Raw genomic sequence first — 20256 nt, 5'->3', positions numbered from 1 at the left:
GTAAGTATTACAGTATTAGATGTGGGATCAAAAATATACGTAAACAATTATTTATTATAATATGATACACAAACCCAAAAATGCAGCAAAGATAAATAAATAAATAATAAATAAATTTTTTTTAAAAAAAAATTTGATTAAATAATTAAGATAATTAAGAAAAATTGCTTCCTGCAAATTCTCCTAACATATCAGCCATAGACCTTCTTTTTTGGGCCTTCGAAAGTTTTTTAGATGATGTACTTTGCTCTTCATTTGTTACAACAACTTGCTCAGGTCCTACTACTTCTTGTTCAGAAACTGGCACACTAGTATCAACTGCTCCATAATTTGTACTTTGTCCTGAGGAAGAGCTAGATGATCCATCCTCTACAAATTGTAATGTTTTAACCGCTGCCACTTTTTTATTTGAATCAGTTGTAGAACCAGTTACCGATTCTGATTGTGAGGATGAAATTGGTCGTGAAGTTATTTCATTCATTCCTAATAATTTTCTAATAAATCCTCCGTTTTTAATTTCTTGTTTTGTTCTTTTAACTGGGAGCCATAACCATGGTAAACTTCCCTTTAGTTCCGGAGGTGCATAATCTCTCATTCCCGTATTAAGTATACCATCATATAATGTCATTGGAGGTTGAGTATAATTTGTATAAAGATCAGGAGCTGCTTGATAAAAATCGTCATCTAATAAGTCTCTTTGAGATTGTCCTTGTGCTTTTTTATTACTCTCATTATTAGTTGATGAAGTATCAGCTGTGGTTTCTCCCAAAGTATCATTTGTCACTGTTGATTTCTGTGACGTTTGTCTAATATTAACATCAGATGTATTAGTAGGCGATTTCTTTTGGTTCTCGCGTAAAACGCTTAATGGTACAAATTCTGAACTTCTGTCATATGCTTGTTTCACATAATAGTAGTAAATAGCTGTAATAACTAAAAGAGGCACTAAAGATGCAGATAAATAAAATGACTTTCTTAACGACATATATCCAATCATTAATAGTTGAAAAATATATAAGCCAATAATAATTCCTCGAAATATTTTAGGCCATGAATTACCAGCGGATTCGTAAGGATGGAAATATACTAAAAAAAAAGGGTTAAAAAGAAAAAACCAAAAAAAAAAATAATAAAATTACATAATTTAAAAAAATTGACATACCAAATAATAGCAAGTATTTAAAACATATATAGCCAAAGAAGAAGTAAATTGTGCCAAAAAGGAGAATGATCGGCATAATAGAAGAGTATACGAGAACAAGAACGAAAATGAATACAGTGGGTGGCAGCTCTTGTCCATAATATATAAGTTGTGGAGTACTGCTTTCAGCAAAATCTCTGGGAGTATTTGCAACAACAACGCGTAATAAACAAGCCATTGCAATATCTTTAATCATTAATATACGAGATGGGTATAAAGCAATTCCTTGGAGAACAACATAATTTATAAAGAATGGGGCCACCTAAATTTAGATATTTAAGCATATAATTCTTAAAAAAGAAAGAAAGAAAGAAAGAAAATGCAACTATATTTACTCTGGGTAAATTTTTCGCTAAAGTAATAGTAATCTTTGTTGGATTTTGTGCTATATCTTCAATTGCACTAAGCCAAGTACCAACAACGGTGAAGATAAGGAAAACAGTTATCAGCAAAAAAAAGAAATATCTAGTCAAATAATAACCATAATGAGTTAATACTGGTTTAATAGATAGAGACAAATAATATTTTTAAAGCTTTAAAAGTTAAACTACATACTTGGAGAATGTTGAAGATTCAATTGCACTACGAGATTTGAGTCCCTGAATTTTAGAAAGAACTGAATGATGATTATAAAGTTAGTTATTTGTAAAAAACAAAAATAGCAATTTATATATTAAAGTTTAATAAACTACTTACATTGCATAACCTGTGGAATTATCGCGTTAAGTGTGACAACTGCAAGAGTAGGCAAAGTACCTTGGATAAAACTTTTCAAAATTTCATTCGATTCTGCCAATTTTTCTAACCATGGGAAGATTTTTTTCAATGAATTTAAACTCAAAAGGGTAGCAACTGCAGAAGAAGGTACAGTCCAGGAAAATACAATTATGGTAACTAAGCAATTGACTAACACGTCACGAATTATCAACTCTCGTTTGCGAATGCTTAGTTTTTGCCAGAATCTTTTATGATAAATAGAATTATTTATGTCAATATAAAATCAAAAAAAAAAAATTTTTTCTAAAGAATACTAATTAATTAATTGCAACTTACACATCACGAGGTTCTGGGGCGAGTTCGGTACTACATTGGAAAGGTTCTGGATGTAAAAGTACTTGTGCCGCTAATTGCTATAAAACGAAATGTAAAAAGATAAATAAAAGTTATTTGGACATACATATTTGTCTCTAATAATTTCTTTTACCGCGCTAGTTATATCCTTGAAAGTCACAAAACCAGTTGAAGTAGAGACATAGGCACCATTTCTACCTCGTCTCACTAGTTGGTCATAATAAATAAATTGATCGGTATAATATTCAATTTTGTCGATTTTTTTGCCAAATAATCCAAGAAAACCTGACCTTATTGTAGGTCTTTTTGCTTTAACACCCTTAAGAACTTCTGCAGTTACAGCGTTTGCAGTAGAAGGGTCATTGTTTAAAGCTTCTTCAAACGTTTTGGTTGCTTTCTTGGGATCATAATTTGGATCATCACAAGGATTCCCCAAATATTCAACATAAGCTGCTTCCAACTTTCTTAAATATTGTGCGCGTTTCTCGATCGCATGCCTAAGTTTTCGAACTTGTCGATATACTGTAGCATTTTCAACCTGACCCAAATCTAAAGAAGCATAAAAATCTTCTAACTTATGATCTGCTTGCAAATCCTTTGGAACAATCGTAACCATTACAGATCTTGCAGTAACAGTATCCATCCCTTTAAGATAATATTTGTGGCGTACTTCTGAAAATTCTCTATAATTATAAAATGCGAAATAATATGTTGCACAAGAAAATACCCAGGTAAAAACCACGTATGATATTAGTATTTCTGAAGATTCATGAGGATAATTTGGATCGTTGGGATCGGTCGGTTCGAATGGACCATCGTCAAGTGCATTGTTATCATCGACTTTGCCCATTCCTGGTATGAAGTTATAAACCTTTATCGGAGATAATATAACTAATGCGAAAAATCCACAGAATGCAAAAAGTTTGTAAGACATTTTAAAGAATGCTAGAAGCTAGGCAAAAGATATTAAATAAATTAGTTAGTAATAAATTTCTAAATGTTGATTTCAATTGACACATAACATACCACAGTAGCATCCAATCCCACACTATCTAAAACTTCAGATTGGGGGATTCTTAATAAAGGCATTATCCATCCAAAGAAAGTGTTTGGTAAAGGCTTCGGTGCTAGTCTATAATAAGCATAATTAATAATAATTAATTGAATTAACTGAAAGGAGAAAGTTGACTTTTTACATACCTATTCAACCTACTTCGTGGAGAATACATAACATTCCATCTAGCTCGAAGAAAACAAAAAAGCAAAAAACATATTGTACCGATAGGTATCGCGACTAAAAGTTGAGTTGTTAAAAGAGCAGTTTTACCTAAAATACAAAGAATATTATTCAGGTGAATAATAAAACTTTATTTATATTTAAATATCTTCAGAAAATTTAACTTACTCGCATCCTTGCGTATATCACCGGTAGTATCATTGGAATCTAGGTGTGATATATCAAGAATAATTTGATCTTCTGACGGCATCGAATACGACATTTCTCTTAGTCATATGAATTTACTATATAAAATTTTCAATCATTAATATTTACTATGTTTAATTTGAATTCCATAAAATTGGTAGATATATCAGTCCCAATTCTCTCTATTCAAAACATTTATATTTCAAATTATGAAATAAATAATTAAATAAAATTTGTTATTCTGTTACCGAAAAATTTATTTTTACCTCACAAGAATTATCAAATAGGTTAAAGAAATCCCTTTTTTTTTCCTACGATTCATGACTCTTTAATCTAATCTGTGAAATCATGGAATGTGGGCGTTTTTTATAGTGTAACAAACTCACTCACTCCACACGTGATTTAAATGTGGCACCTTTATTTATTATCATACGCGAATTTTATAAAAAAAAATTGATGATATGTACTACTTTGAATTTAGTTAATCCGGCTTGTCTTATTATTGCCTCATATTTGAACTAAATTAAATTTGATTGGATGATTCATGCATTATTCACCAGAAATATGTAAGCTTTTACTGCATGATCTATTCAATTAAAAGTTTAATGCATTTTTTCTAAAAAAATAATCTCAAAATTCTCTATATTACAGTACTATATAAATAACGAACCGTATATTGTAAAATGTAATAAGCTACAGCTATAAACTATACCAAAATTAATGCAAAAAAAAATTACAAGGAAAATTAATTATCGGTTATATTATTAATAACTCTAACAGATGCTTAGTACGTCTTGTGGAATTGAACTTTTGAAGAGCTTTATAATCCTTATTTTCATTTTCTAGTTCAAACCGAATATTTTTTTTAAATAAAATAAGTGTTTATTATATAATTAAAATATTGAGTTCTCGAAATTTTCAAAAAAAAAAATAATATAATTAAATACCATTTTGAAGTTTCTCAAGGAGATGCCTTGACCTACTTCCTGATTTCCTAGAGATATATAATTAAAAATTTTAATTTTTTAGATTTACCAATTAAGATATCCCACTATTCTTCCTTGTCCAATAAGTTCAAGAAATTCAATATCAATAGAATATTCATCCCAATTAAGACTTTCTTTAGGATCGCGAATTCCAGGATCCAACAACTCTTTCATTAAAGAAGGTTTAATTCTTTGCAAAAATATAAAATATATATGATGAATATAATTGAGTTTGAGAAGACTGCGCAACAATTGATGAACTTGGTCTTGCAGTTAATTTTGAAGTTGTTGATATTTCCTATTCAGATTGGTCTCTCTTGTTAGGATAGATATCTTCTGCAGTGATGTTTACGCGCAGGATTACTAATAGTATTTTATCCCATTGGGGTTTTTTCATTCATGGATGTATAGATGCTTATTCCAGATATATTATCTACATATTCCAAATCATTAATATCTCCTCGCTCATCATCTATTTCACCAAGAAATAGTGGATTGATTGACATTTTAAATAAAATCAGTGTATTTGGATTCCAGTACTAGCAACCGTATTTGAATTGGTAAAGAATATTATTAATATCAACGTAAGACATAGCCTAAAAATATAATTGTATTCGAAATATATAAACTTTAAAGAAACAGTAAACACAGTACACCATTTTCCTTTAGAATACATTTAGGAAAAAAAAATTCTTATTTTAAATATAAAATTGTTAATATCCGTATTACCTTAGGAATATAAAAAAATCTTAGTGTAATTATATGGAATAATTCGTTACGCATTTAAATTACTAATAAATTCATTGGAGAATTTATATAAACTGAACTATATCTTCTATATACTTTAGTTCAGTATGGATTTCTTGTCATTATACACCTGCTGTATTATGAATTATGTTAGTTGCTTTCGATTAATTTCACTATTAATTGTTAAACAAAATATCAAGGAAAAAAGACGAAATATTAACCCTGAGTTGCCGTATCAATGTTAGCAGTAAATTTAATTGACAGTTTAGCTATAATTGTATTATATATTATCAACTTATAAATTTGAGTATTGAACTCTACCTATTTAATATCCGTGTTTACATACAATAAAATAAAATTTAAAATTTTTTAATACTTCAAATAATTCTATGTAATTTACGATATTATCACTCATTGTGTATTAAAAAGGAAATTACATATCCAAGCCATCAAATTTTTTTAACATAATGACGAGGATGCAGTAATTGCAGCATGCAGTATACCCAAAATACCAATTTTACTAATGAACTGCGTACATAATTAAAATGACAACTTTTTGTAATCAAATTTAAAATAATGATAACACTTCATCCAATAAATTATACGATACCTTTTGAACAAAAATACCTTCTCATTCATGTGATGATATTGTTAATGGAGTTCTTTTACCAGAATTTAGTCATTTGCTATTGGACATCTTGAAGTATAACGTACGATGACAATCCCATCTTATTACAGGAACTTTTGTATCGGCACATTACTTTCGCAATTATTTTTATTATCTGATGGTTTTTCATGAAATACTATGCAAATTTTACGGAGCGTTGTGGTCACTTAAACATCAAAATAGTGTATATGATTTTATAGACATACCAGAATTTGAGTTTAAAACAACAGGAGAAATCACTAACCCAATTCAATTGGCCACTATTATGAAATGGAATTGTATCTTTGGAACTCCGAATAAAAGTCAGATCTCCAATTTTTCATTAGTGAAAACTCATGATTTGATAGATTATACAAAAAATTATTACTATGAAAGGAATTCCCTGTCGCACTAAGTGTCACCTTCATACTAATTTTTAAATATTGCGAGTGATTAGCTGAGTTTATAAATGACCGGAAATCTTCGTTTAGTTATTTCCCGGTCTCATATAGATAGCCGGGAAATTACTAATTTTAGTTTAAAATAGTTAAATAGTTAATATTTAATGAGTGACACGCTCCAGGAGATTACTCAACTCCCCATGAAATAAATAATACTTATATAAACTGTATTTATTTGTACTTTAATAATATAAATAATTGAGTTAATCTTTGATTACTACTGCTCAACGAACCGCAGCACTTGCTTTTAAAATCAAAATGACGTTATTTAGGCCATCTATTAGTCATAACCATGAAAAATCACTCATATTGCCAAACAATTGCCGGTTGATATTGAGCTTGCGTAATACAATTTTGTCTTTCCAATAGTTTTTTTTACGGGCTGCGGTGGTGAAGACAATCGAATGTATTATGAGTAATGTTATGTGTTGAATCATTTGTCGGGATTTGATTTAATCGATAAAAAAAAATTACTGTAGTATAAATTAGTCAAAAATCGGAATTAGAAAGTGATGAAAATGAAATATTATGTAATCAATTTGATTTATCCCTATCCGCCTATCGATCTAATTATTAGTCACCGTGAGGTTTTTACAAGTATATATATACCCTTCAAACTTCTTTTTATTAAACCTTCAAACCTTCAACTCCTTTTTATTAAATATTTTTTTCAAAAAAACTTTTTTCGTAATAAAATACATTTTTCTTCTACGAAAAATAGGTTTTACTATTTTCCTCCTTAAGTTGTATTTCTAGGCGAAACTTCCTGGCAGTTTAAAATTTCGGAAGGCTGACATTACAAAGGTTGAAATAAAGCAAAACTTCCTGGCAGTTTAAAACTTTGGAAGGTTGACATCACAAAGGTTTCAAGGTTTAAATAAGGCGAAACTTCCTGGCAGTTTAAAACTTCGGAAGGTTGACATTACAAAGGTTCAATAAAAAATTTTCGTACCAAAAAGATTTGCGATAAACCATATTAAGGTAAGCTTGCGCTCCCTGCTTAGCATAGTTTTAATGATACTGGTTTACAGATAAAAAAGCTGAAGAGTAAGAATATAAGAGAAACTGGCTTTCCCGAAAAAAGAGGGTTAGCCTATGTATCTGGCTCTTATGGTTGGTGTCATGAATTATCAGTGGTTTACCAAAGGGCTGCCAGTGGGGATTTAAAATAAAAAATAATACAATTAAAAAAAAATAAAAAATGAAAAGAAAAAAAAATAACAAAGAATAAAAAAAATATGAAAAAATTACAAAAAAATATGAAAAATGATAATGATAAAAAAAGAAAAAAATGACAAAAAAAAAATCACAAAATAAAAAAAAAAATGATAAAAATAATAAAAAAAAACAAAAAAAAATCCTTATTGTGCAAGTTCTAGGTGAATCACTTGGTAGCATGATACCAACACTTTTCTGGAAGCTTTTTTTATGGAGTATGGTCTTCCACTTGGTAACCATACTAACGTTTTTTTATCTTGATTTAGATATCTATCTTAACGAACTTTATTGTGGCCACGTGTTCAAAAATGTGATTATTCAATTAAATGTAATGCAAAGGTAATAAAGTATTTCAGATACTTTTCAAAGGTTTCAAGTTTAAATAAGGCGAAACTTCCTGGCAGTTTAAAACTTCGGAAGGTTGACATTACAAAGGTTTAAAAGGATTTTCGTATCAAAAAGATTTGCAGTAAACCATATTTTAAGGTAAGCTTGCGCTCCCTGCTTAGCATAGTTTTAATGATACTGGCTTACAGATAAAAAAGCTGAAGAGTAAGAATATAAGAGAAACTGGCTTTCCCGAAAAAAGAGGGTTAGCCTATGTATCTGGCTCTTATGGTTGGTGGCATGAATTATCAGTGGTTTACCAAGGGCTGCCAGTGGGGATTTAAAAATAAAAAATAATAAATAAAAAAAAATAACAAAAAATGAAAAGAAGAAAAAATGACAAAAAATAAAAAAAAATGATAAAGATAACAAAAAAAAAAATCCTTATTGTGCAAGTTCTAGGTGAACCACTTGGTAGCATGATACCAGCACTTTTCTGGAAGCTTTTTTTATGGAGTATGGTCTTCCATTTGGTAATCATACTAACGTTTTTTTATCTTGATTTAGATATCTATCTTAACGAACTTTATTGTGGCCACTTGTTCAAAAATGTGATTATTATATTGGTCAATTAAATGTAATGTAATGCAAAGGTAATTATTTTCTGCGGCATTCGATATATCAGTTAGATATTGAAGTCAGAATTTCCTTTTATATTTGGAAGTTTCCATGAATAATCAGATTCGTAAATACTTTTAATGTTTTATGTACCGAAGCTTAAACATCACAAAAAATCGGTTTATCAAGAAAATCGCATAATAATAATAATAGAAAAATAATTTTTAAAAAATTTTAACCAAAAAAAAAAAAAAAAAAAAAATCTCTATTTTTAAAATTGGTTAATAAATTCCCTCAAACTCAACTCTCTTTCGCTACAGAGATCTCTAAATAATTTTTTATATTCATTAGTTTAATCTTTAAAAAATGAATTACAAACAATATAAAAATACCTTTATTTGACCGGCTCCCCCATGTGACCATGGGCTTCTCCAGTTTATAATCACGATTAGATCATCAAGAATGCGAGCTGCTCTTTGTCTTAAAAATACAGGAATTTCATTAAGACCTAATAAAATGTAAAATTATTAAATATGAATGAGTTTAATTTTCATTTACTCACATAATTGAAGTTTTTTTGCGAGTTTAATTTCATTATTAATTTCAAGTTTGTCGATAGCAACATCAAAGACCATCATATGGATCCGTAAGAAGCAAGCAATAAACAAGAAACAGGGAAATTGGATTAATACCGTTCCAGATTGGTTAGTGTCAACTGTCAAATTTTATTATATTTGATAAATATTTGCAATGTTCCTCTAACTTTCTTGGTAAACACAGTTCAAAATATGACCAAAATACTATAGATCCTAACCTGTGTGTTAGAATTAACTACTGCCGATCTCGAGGATGCTATTCTTTAATAGGTAGTAAAAAATTTGAAATTATGCACCTTTCTACTTCTTCGTCAATCTGCATATTTGTACACCATATAATTTGGTTCCTTGTTACTATATAATTGCGTATAACTTCCTTGGGATGGTTCACTAACTAAGCAAGCTTTGAAATAAAATTTATGTATTGTTCCACTTTAAATAATAGATAGTATACCAAGAAATGTAGTTGCAAAGATAAAAAGTGTTTATATCAAATGTCTGTACGGTACATTGTAATATATTGCAAAACTATTGATGTCTTGCGTTGGGGGTGATTGCAAAAAAAGTACTGTAACTATCTGCTTGCGTACGTTGAACCTTATTTGTGTATCTAGTTCTATGTAATGGAATCCATATAACGAATTTTTTGAATAGTATCTCTTATAGAATATCATTGCTATCAGTATTTATAATATACGTTATTTTATTCAACAAAAAAAATTTATTTAATGGGATATTGATCTCTGATTGATATAAAAATTTTTTATCTCAATCACATCATCTCTAAGAAGATCCTCTCTAATATTGTTAATTTCTTCTTCAGTAATAATCCGCTCTTCATTAGACAGTTCATAGTAGAGTTTGTATAAATTCTCAACGTTTTCAAGAAGTTCTTTTTTATTTTCGTACCATTCTCTGTATCTGGCTATTTCGTTTTTTATGAGTTTGCATAATGTTGTCGCTCTCCAAAAAACAATCCCTATGCATCATTGGATCTATTGCTTTATAGTTTTTGATATAAAAAGGGATCCGCTCTTTAAAGGATTGGATCAGCAAGAAGTTACTTCCTTATGTTTTGATTTGACACTACCATCCTCCAATACATGGTGATATAATTTTTATAATTTTGCACGGACTGCATAAACTTCCTCAATTATATTTGAACACTCGTCTTTGAACTTACCTATAACTTTTGTATTTTTTAGAATAGGCTTTTCATTCTTGTTATTTATCCATTGTTCGTCTGGAAGTTGTACTATGTGGATAGTCGAGGGGATCAGTTTTTTTAAGCATATCCAGCCTTTCCCATGTGGACGCCAATTAAAGTCTTTACCTAACAGATGAGCATATTTGAAAGAAGGGTTTCGGATTTTATTTAATAAACTCTTTTCATTCTTTCTATTTCTTAGTGGTAATAACCTAGTGTCTTGATATTTTCTCATATTCTCCAGTCTTGCCATAGATAGAATTATTAATGAGCTTTGAAGAAGTTGACGGAGTTTGGAATTGAAGGCAATATATGATTCAAGCCACATGGAGATTGGTCGAATGAAAGCACTCTTTCAATTCTATCTACCTTCATGTTGAGTTTCACATAATATTGGAGTTCTCCGTAATAAAGTATATACAACTTTCTTGGACCAAAGATGTGGAACTAATTTTTTGAAACAGTATTCTTATTTTGGACTGAATTAGTCTTGTTTTATGGTCAAATCTAGATTTTCAGATCGAAAATCATGAGTTTCGGATAAACATTTTTCGGTTAGGATTTTTTGTTAAGATTTTTGGTTAGAGTTTCCGGTTTGATTTTTTTTATGATTTTTTTTGGTTAGCTTTTGGTTAGAGTTTTGGTTAGACAATGCAGAAATTTAACACGTGTGCAAAAATATCGATCTTGATAGACCAGGGGTATGCATCTTATATGTTTATAGGGCACAAACATTTAAGTACAAGAAGACTGGTCATACAATTACGTTTTGGGGGCAATTGCCATATTTAGATACGTTTTTCAGCTACAACAACACGACCGAAAATTAACGCAAAAAAAAAAACTACACATATTTATTATGAAAATTTATTAATGAGCAATGGAGAACTAAGCAACATAGTGGACTAATGGTAGACTAATGTGGATAACATGGTTTACTAACGTGCCGAAGTTGTGAAGAAAAAAAACATATATGTATATTTGCCCAGCCCACTTTTTTGCCCCAAGTTTTAACATTTTTACATTTTTTGCTCCCTGAGTTTAAGTTGTGATCTAACCAAAAAATCGGGGCCCAGAACCTACTACCAATTATATTGAATATCTGTAGATATTGATTGAGATACAAATAATGTTCTACGTATGAATGATGTCAAAATATGGGCTTATTATATTTGTATTTATATTTTCTGCTTACCGTAATACTAGGGGAAATTTTGTATTTCCAATTTGTAATATTATTAAATTTTGTAATGTTTTTCCCATATTAAAAAAAGAAAACATTAAGTAATGTTTCATATTTTGACTGTTCTACAACTTTATTTAAAGGATTAAAGAATTTTGTAACATAAACGATCCTTTTTTTAAAAATTATTTTAATATTTTTGATTAGATCAAAATTTTCGCAGATATTTTATCTTGGCAAAAAATGTATAAAATATATAATCATTATTAATGTTACCAAGTTATCAATGAAATCATTACAAATTAATAATATTAAATAATATTCTAGAAAAATATAATATACCAAAATTGTAGAATAAGAAAAATTATAATACAGTTCGGATAAATTAATCGGAAAAAGTATGTACAAAATATACAAAATGGACATGTGGATATTATGTCATTATCGAACATTTTTATATTTTTATAATAATTTTTATTATACAAAAATAAATTTTTTTTTTTTTACGCGTTATATACGCGAAATAATGATCCACAAATCCACAATTACTTAATCTGGCAAGTTTTAATAATGTGAGGTGAAATGATTAACAAGCTTTAATCAGTAAAACAAAGAATTATAATAAAGGGTCAATAGTGTTACATTAATAGTTCACACAACATATTTTTTTTTTCCTTGTTTGTAATAAACAAGGAGGTTAAGAATTTTTTACGGAGTAAAATTATTAATATTTTTAACCAGTATTCCAAATAAGTGAAATTTTGATTATTGATTTTTAAGTTTTATTAGTTAATAAATTTATAGTTGTAACGAATGTAACGATATCCTTTGTTTAGTCAATGCTTTTTTTAGGTTTCTCTTACATTTTACTTTTTATGGAAAAAGTTTACATTAAACGGTGAATTTGTTTGGTCTTTAAAATACAAAGAAAGTTGGATGTAATACAAGAATAATAAACAAAGATCTTGAGATCTAAATTTTTATTCGAACATTTTTTTTTTTAACAATGACCCTGTAAACCCTGTTAACCCAAACAGAATATATGTATATAGATATTTGATGAATTTTTTTTTGGATAAATACAACGAAAAAAATTTGCGGAAAAAAAGGAAAAAAAAATAAAATAATAATACCAAAGTTCCCTACATTATTTACATTCTTTCCTTTTTAACCTTATTTCTCCTCCCCCCTCTATTATAATCATTCTATTGTTCCCATTTTCAAGATGCCATCTCTAGATATTGAAATGGAACCAATGATAATAGAAAATAATGATGAAAAAGCGCCTTTATTACCAATATTAAAAACTTATGTTATTACTACTCCAAAATCCGCTAAAAAGAGTTTTTTTTCTAAATTTACTTCTTATCTCCCGGAAAGTACTTTACCATATATTAGTAATTTAAGTAATTTATTTATTCAAATTAAAAATAAATTACCTTCTCCTAAATTATTTAAATTACCTTTTTCAATTTCAAGAAGACGTTTATTAATTTATATTACCTTATTAAATTTATTCTTTTTATATCGATATATTCATGGTGGTCCATTTCATCCATTATCATGTCAATTGATTGGTTTAGGATGTCCTTATAATATTATTAGTGGTTTTACCTCTCAAGAATTTTCTGATGTTCGTCAAGTTTTTTTGGAAAATTTTGAAAATGGTCAAGAAGTTGGAGCTCAAGTTAGCGTTTATTATAATAATGAATTGGTAGTTGATTTATCTTGTGGTTTCGCTGATGTTTCTACTGGTAAACCTTATGATGATTCAACTTTACAATTAGTATTTTCTAGTACAAAAGTACTTTCTGGTATAGTAGTTGCAAGATTAGTTGAACAAGGTTTATTAGATTATAATTCCCCTATTTCTAAATATTGGCCTGAATTTGCTCAAGGTGGTAAAGAAAATGTTACTCTTTTAGATTTAATGGTACATAGAGCTGGTGTTGGTTTTATTGATTCTCATGATATGTCAGTTCAAGATTTATATGATCTTGATAATTTATCTGAAATTCTTGCAAAACAACCTCATAATTTTAATGGTGTCCCTAAAAGAGCTTATCATGGTATATCACGTGGTTGGTATTTAAATGAAATTGTTAGAAGGGTTGATCCCCGTCATCGTACTATTGGTAGAATCGTATCTGAAGATATTGTTCCTGAATATAATATTGAATTTTATTTAAGTACAAATAAGCTTCTTAAAGATCGTTTATCAAATATTTATACTTATCCTTTAGTAAGAATGTTATCTAAAATGATTTTACCAGAAAAATTCCTTAGTGAACCATTACATCCTATTTTCTTTCAAATGATGGATAAAAATTCTGATGCTTATAAATCTTTAATTTTAACTGCTCCTGATCATACTCAACAACCACAAGATTGGAATCATTTTGAAATGTTAATGCCAGAAGGTCCTTCTTATAATGGTGTAACAAATTCTCGTTCTATGGCTAAACTTGCTGCTATTCTGGCCAATAAAGGTGAAAGTTTACCAATTGTAACTTCAACTCCCACTGATGATCTTCCTCTTGATTTACAACAAAATTCTTTATTGAAAGAACCTCGATTAATGTCTGATAAAACTTATGATTTAATCGCTACTCGATTGGAACCAACATTTGATACTGTATTACAAGAAATTATTACTCCAAGTGTTGGTGGTTTTGGTTATTTCCGTCTTAAAGGTTTAGAAGATGTTGAATTCTTAGGTTGGGGTGGTTCTGGTGGTAGTATATTCTTATGGAATCAAGAATTAAAAATTGGTTTCTCTTATGTAATGAACGCTTTTCATACTGCTCTTCTTGGTGATGATAGAAGTCTTGCATTATTAAGAAAAGTAGTTGATATTGTTAAACAACAACAACAACAATAACAACAACAACAAAAAAATTAACAAATTATCCCTATTATTTTTTATAAAACTCTAGGATTTCATTGTATATTTTTTTTTTTAGCATATTTATAAACTTTATATACACTCATTTTTTTTCAATCAATGTACACTAATCATCATTCATTTTTTGCATTATCATTACAATAGAATTATTATAATATAGAACACATTCATTATTCACACATATATATAGCATATATATAGCATAAACTTATTTCATTTGTATCTATTCACTTGTCTTTTTTTTTACTTAAACCTAAAACTTTATATATATATATATATTCATAATATATATAGTTTATAATTTCATTCAAATTCAATTGTAAATGAACAATTAAATTCTCAAGTAAAAAAAATTTTAAACAATCTTTTAATAAAAAAGAATATATAACAAATAGTACATTTTCCGCATTATTTTAATTGATTTATAATGAAATAATTCCTGCCATAATCTTTATTTACTTTTTCTTGTACTGTATACAGTATACAGTATACAGAAGATATCACTAAAATTATGAAATATGGGTAATAATGGGCAAAGAAAAATAATAAAGCGGATCAGACCGTTTTTAGTTCCTATGACCTTTTACTATGATACTTTTCTACTACCCTTTATATTATGTAGTTAATTATAACGGAAAAAGTATTTTGTATTAGATATCTTATCGATCTTCTGCTAAGGAAGAAATGAGTCCGAATTGCGCAAAAACATGAAAAGGGCAAACTCTTATCGATTCTGGTTCTTAATGAGAAAAAAGGGTAATAGATTTAAAAATTATTATTGAATTTTGATTGATAAAGCAAAATGATAAGGCGGATACTGGCAAAAAGGAACAACAGATACAAAAATATAAAATAGTCACAGTCATGCATGGATGATATGCCTTTTTTTTTTATAAAATAAATATATTATGTATGGAGATTATTTTTTTTTTAAAAAAAAGTTGTTATTTCGCGTTTATCAAACGAAGGCTTCTTCAGATGAATAAGTTTTACATTTAGGTCTCAATCTCAAAAATTTACGTCCATTTTGCAATCTGAGTATCTGACACAATGAAATAAATATCAAATGCTTGATTTGGACTAATTTCTTGTATAAAAATAATAAAAATGCCTCGATACAGATGGACAGAATAAATGTATTTAGTTCCTTACAAACCTTGAAGCGAATTTTAGTAAATCTGATAGCATTCATCATTTCTATCGTTAAATTTACTCCTTCGATAATCAATACACACTCAGTTCATACCAAAAAGATCAAGCCAGGAATGCGGCACTGTTAATGATGCAATTGTATCATTTTTATTAGAAAATGATTAATAAGAACTTAATTTTCCGCTGACTATAGGCTGGCGCATTGCCGAAATAGTTTCGGTAAGTCGAAATAGTTTCGGTACGCCGAAATTGTCGAAAATGCCGAAACTGTCGAAAATGCCGAAACTGTCGAAAATGCCGAAACTGTCGAAAATGCCGAAACTGTCGAAAATGCCGAAACTGTCGAAAATGCCGAAACTGTTGAAAATGCCGAAATTGTCGAAAAATGCCGAAACTGTCGAAAAATGCCGAAATGGTTTCGGCAAGTCGAAATAGTTTCGATACGCCGAAATTGTCGAAAATGCCGAAAATATTTTCGACTTGCCGAAATTGTCGAAAATGCCGAAACTGTCGAAAATGCCGAAATAGTTTCGGCAAGTCGAAATAGTTTCGATACGCCGAAATTGTCGAAAATGCCGAAACTGTCGAAAATGCCGAAATAGTTTCGGCAAGTCGAAATAGTTTCGATACGCCGAAATTGTCGAAAATGCTGAAACTGTCGAAAATGCCGAAATAGTTTCGGCAAGTCGAAATAGTTTCGATACGCCGAAATTGTCGAAAATGCCGAAACTGTCGAAAATGCCAAAATGGTTTCGGTAAATCGAAATAGTTTCGGTAAGTCAAAATCAGTGAAAATGCCAAAATAGTTTGACAATGTCAACAATTTTCACAATTTTGTCACGTCTAAACTGTTTTGGCATCACAGGTCATTATTTGGCTTTTTGTTTCGATCGAAAATCTATTTATACAGATAAAAAAAAATAACAAATAATGCTATTTTCCTTGGGCATTCTTTACGCATATCACAAAAATTTGCTAAATTGATCAACTCTGACATAAATTTACAGTTTAGATCATTTATTAAATCAACTCATAGAATTGTATGTTTACATATTTTTATTCAGTTTTTGTTAAATAGTATGGTACCATCATGCAAATTAGGTAATAAGGGTAGTATAATTATTTCTATATGATAAAGGTTTGATAATCTGTCCGGTATAAATACACTCCTTCACACTGATGGTGTATATTTGACAATTTTTGAAATGACTCTAAATGACATTCATCGAATGATCTCACCATTTTAAGGTCATTTTCTATAATATTGGTCAAATTTAACTTATTAGTTAATGCAAAGTTAAAGTGAACCAAAATTAAGAATGAAAAAACTAAAGGTACTATTAATAATTTTAACTAGAAATATCACATAAATGCTAATAAATATACTCCAATATATATTAATAATAAAGTTGAATGATCTCTGCCGCTTTGTTTTTCTTTCTTTTTATATATCCTCTGAAGGATTACTACGGCGCTTTGAGTACTACGGCTAAAACAACAAAACACTGGACAGATGAGAAAATGTAAACGAAACGCTTGATCTCTAGATCCAATATATATTACTTCAATATATATTTAATGTGATCACAATTATTTTGCATTTACCAACTCTAATCCATTGATCTGATTTTAATTTTGGTTTTTCTTTACTGATGGCATCTAATCGCTTGTCATTCGTCATTGAATCTTTAATGTATTTAGATCGCTCGCTATCATTAGCCTGAACCATTATTAATTTTTCACATTCTTGCTGTATCATAATAAATATAGTGTTCATAATATAAAAAGAAGAGTCTTTTAATTTGGTGAAATAGATGCCATACAATTGAAGCCAAAACCGTCAATCCATGCGAATCGATTATTGAGTTAACCGTAGAAAGTTTCAAGTAATGGAATGAAGGGAGCCTCACATATCTTATCTCCTTAAAAACATTCAAGAAGATCGTTGTTGAAAAATATCATCTGAAACCTTATTCTTTAGATGAAAAGAGTTAGATGGTTAGATACATTATAATGACCAAAGCTGGAAATGGTAAATAGTTGAAATCCGGAATATTTTATTATATATATATGCTATGATTGCAACTCATACTCATGGAAAAGAATATAAATACACTCACCAAATTTTTCGCCGTCCACGGTTATAATAAACGCACTTTCTTGCTTTTCTTCTTTTTCTTCTTCATATCATTAGTCGATTGAATAATAGATGTGTGTATGCATCTTAGTATTATCATCTTTAAGAGCATTATTTTTTTCTTGATTAGAAAATGAATTTAAACAATTATTTTCAAATTCATAGTTTATGAATAATAATTGATAAATAAGCAATAAAGCGCAGGGTTGTCTATTATAATAATGAGAAATGACAACTTCAGAATTATTTGTGCCATTTCATTTCGTTCTTGAGCATTCTGCTTCCCGAAACAAATCATTCTTTTCCAAGCATAAAAGAGAATTCTCGTGAGGCTTCGTTTTCGCGAAGCATTCAGAATAATCTGCAAACACGAGCATAGTTAAAGATAATTCCAAGATAACTTGAGAAGTAACCTTTTTAACCTACCGAAAAGACTTGTCCGTGAATGCCTTGGTAAATAAGCGAGGGCCAATTTTCTTACACCGCGTAGCGGCTCTAGCTAATGTATCGTATGGTTGGTCCATAAATGAACTTTAATATAAACAATTACTATTCGTAGCTTCCAGTTAAACGTACAAATAACTTTTGTTATGGCGTTGGGGCTTGGGTATAATGTGTTGTCGCACAGATTGATCTGATGACCATCTCAAACTGACTCATAGATTAAATCGTTTCTTGATTGTTTAGATCACATGATGTCAATCAGAAATGGATTGTATTAAGTGAAGAATTGCTGAAAAAAAAATTATTGTTAAGGGACCATAAACATTGTATTAACTGTTGATGCCTTGTTTTATCCGGATTCCAAAAGAGGAACTGCATTTTCCTGAATCATCCTGTTTCTTTTAAATATTTGAATTCTTCAATGATATAATAACGAGATTTTTTTTTTTATGCTCAATCTTGTTTAAAAAGATTTATTTATTTATTTTTTTAATTAAATACGTTAAATCAATCAAAATTCTATATTATTATTATAAATTACTTTTTTTTTCTTAATTAAATTTATTATTATTATTATTTTTTTTTTATTTTCTTTCTTTCTTTTTTTTTAATTATAATGTCTATCAGCAAAATATATTCCTTCTTGAACAGCCCATTCAGTATTTTCACCAGTTTTCTTAGTAGCAGATACTTCTATTTGTCCACTAATAGGATTATTATATACATATTCCTCATTTGCAAATAAATATGCAGAAGTTTCTACATGTAATAATTGAAATTTTTGTTCTCTTAACCAATATGTTGTGGATTTATCTAAGCAAATTACTTTCCAATTATCTCCTACAAAAAGAGTAAGAAAATTTTATTTTATTAAATTGAACTTTATATATTATGAAATTTTCAAATATTAATTAAAAGTTAATTATTTACCTGTATCTAATCCATCAAATGCACTAACTTCTTGTTGTTTTGATATTGGTGAACGATGATGATGACTATGTAAAAATTTATTAGTACCTGAATGTTTTAATCTAATAACTGATCCACATTCAATTGGTTCTCTATAAATAAAAACAAAAAATATCATTTAAGAATAAATAAATAATATAAAATGACTAGAGAAATCGGTTAGAACTTTAGATTATTTACCCTCTTGGACATGATTCACCATGAGCTCCCTTTATTATCCAGAGTGATTCTGGGTCATCAGCATCCGGAAGTCCTGTAACACTTTGTTGTCCTGATCCACTCCCTAAAGAAAAGATATTTTTTTTTTTTAGTTTAGATGATTTTTTTTATTTTTTCTTTTTTATCAGAATAATTCTTTTGATTGTAATTACCATATGCTACAGAATGTGAATGTAATTTATAACTTGAAGGTATATGAGTCATTTTAATTGCTGAACCACATGTAACTATAATAATAAAGAAATTAATAAGATATAATATATAAATTTAAATATATAACATATATATTTAACAAATATTAAATTACCTTTTTCAAATTCTGTTAAGAATTCGAATTGATTAATCGATTATACCAAAAAAATTCCGAGTTGACCGAATTGATCGAAGAAAATAAAAAAAAAGTTAAAATTTTCGTTAGTAAATAAAACTTTGTCAAAGAATAATGATTATCACAAAAAAAAAAACCTTCGTCAATTTCCAGAACTTGACTATTTATCATCAATATCACGAGAAAAGTCGTTATAGCAAAAATTATCTTGAACTTCATTTTTTTTTCTTCTCTTTTTTTTAAAAAAAAATTTCAATTAATTAAAAAATTATTAAAATGATTTTTGATTTGATATATTTTTACTTTGTAAATTCTAATTTCTAATTTATAAATCAATTTTTAACCTAAAAAAAAGGTCATGGGGAAAGGTTAAATGATAAATATTAAGAGAATTATAAAAAAAACGCAAAAATATCTT

The 20256-nt window shown here is 28.6% G+C and overlaps 4 protein-coding genes across 4 annotated transcripts; 1 reads left to right on the top strand and 3 right to left on the bottom strand.

Annotated features, from left to right (window-relative positions):
• Nucleotides 1–18: 18 nt before the first annotated feature.
• OCT59_006204 (uncharacterized protein) lies at nucleotides 19–3759 on the bottom strand (the record flags this gene model as incomplete). Its single annotated transcript, XM_025318855.2, has 10 exons — nucleotides 19–1086; nucleotides 1163–1463; nucleotides 1537–1666; nucleotides 1757–1817; nucleotides 1898–2163; nucleotides 2255–2331; nucleotides 2406–3224; nucleotides 3299–3404; nucleotides 3473–3599; nucleotides 3678–3759. 10 exons carry the CDS (start codon nucleotides 3757–3759, stop codon nucleotides 155–157), a joined length of 2901 nt encoding a protein of 966 aa, XP_025175191.2. The 3' UTR covers nucleotides 19–154.
• A 5041-nt stretch (nucleotides 3760–8800) lies between these two features.
• Nucleotides 8801–11004, bottom strand: OCT59_006203 (uncharacterized protein). The gene is made up of 3 exons (XM_025318854.2): nucleotides 10478–11004; nucleotides 9091–9206; nucleotides 8801–9024 (listed from the first exon to the last, which is right to left on the bottom strand). The coding sequence occupies exons 1-3, from the start codon at nucleotides 10827–10829 to the stop codon at nucleotides 9013–9015; spliced, it is 480 nt and encodes a 159-aa protein (XP_025175190.1). The 5' UTR covers nucleotides 10830–11004; the 3' UTR covers nucleotides 8801–9012.
• Nucleotides 11005–12909: 1905 nt separating this feature from the next.
• Nucleotides 12910–14565, top strand: OCT59_006202 (uncharacterized protein; the record flags this gene model as incomplete). The annotated part of the gene is made up of 1 exon (XM_025318853.2): nucleotides 12910–14565. The coding sequence occupies one exon, from the start codon at nucleotides 12910–12912 to the stop codon at nucleotides 14563–14565; it is 1656 nt and encodes a 551-aa protein (XP_025175189.1).
• Nucleotides 14566–18929: 4364 nt separating this feature from the next.
• OCT59_006201 (uncharacterized protein) lies at nucleotides 18930–20057 on the bottom strand (the record flags this gene model as incomplete). Its single annotated transcript, XM_066141106.1, has 5 exons — nucleotides 18930–19162; nucleotides 19253–19383; nucleotides 19472–19574; nucleotides 19663–19737; nucleotides 19964–20057. The coding sequence occupies 5 exons, from the start codon at nucleotides 20055–20057 to the stop codon at nucleotides 18930–18932; spliced, it is 636 nt and encodes a 211-aa protein (XP_065997931.1).
• Between the last annotated feature and the right edge of the window lie 199 nt (nucleotides 20058–20256).

The sequence above is a fragment of the Rhizophagus irregularis genome, chromosome 14 (assembly GCF_026210795.1).
Source record: "Rhizophagus irregularis chromosome 14, complete sequence".
NCBI lineage: Eukaryota > Fungi > Glomeromycota > Glomeromycetes > Glomerales > Glomeraceae > Rhizophagus > Rhizophagus irregularis.
This window is presented reverse-complemented; position numbering and strand designations above follow the sequence as displayed.

Excerpts from the sequence above, each read along its gene's own strand:
- OCT59_006203 (XM_025318854.2), bottom strand. The coding sequence starts at position 10,829 with ATGTGGCTTGAATCATATATTGCCTTCAATTCCAAACTCCGTCAACTT. Across the intron at positions 9,207-10,477 it reads AAAAAATACAAAAGTTATAG|GTCTTAATGAAATTCCTGTA; the intron begins GTAAGTTCAAAG and ends ACATTTTATTAG.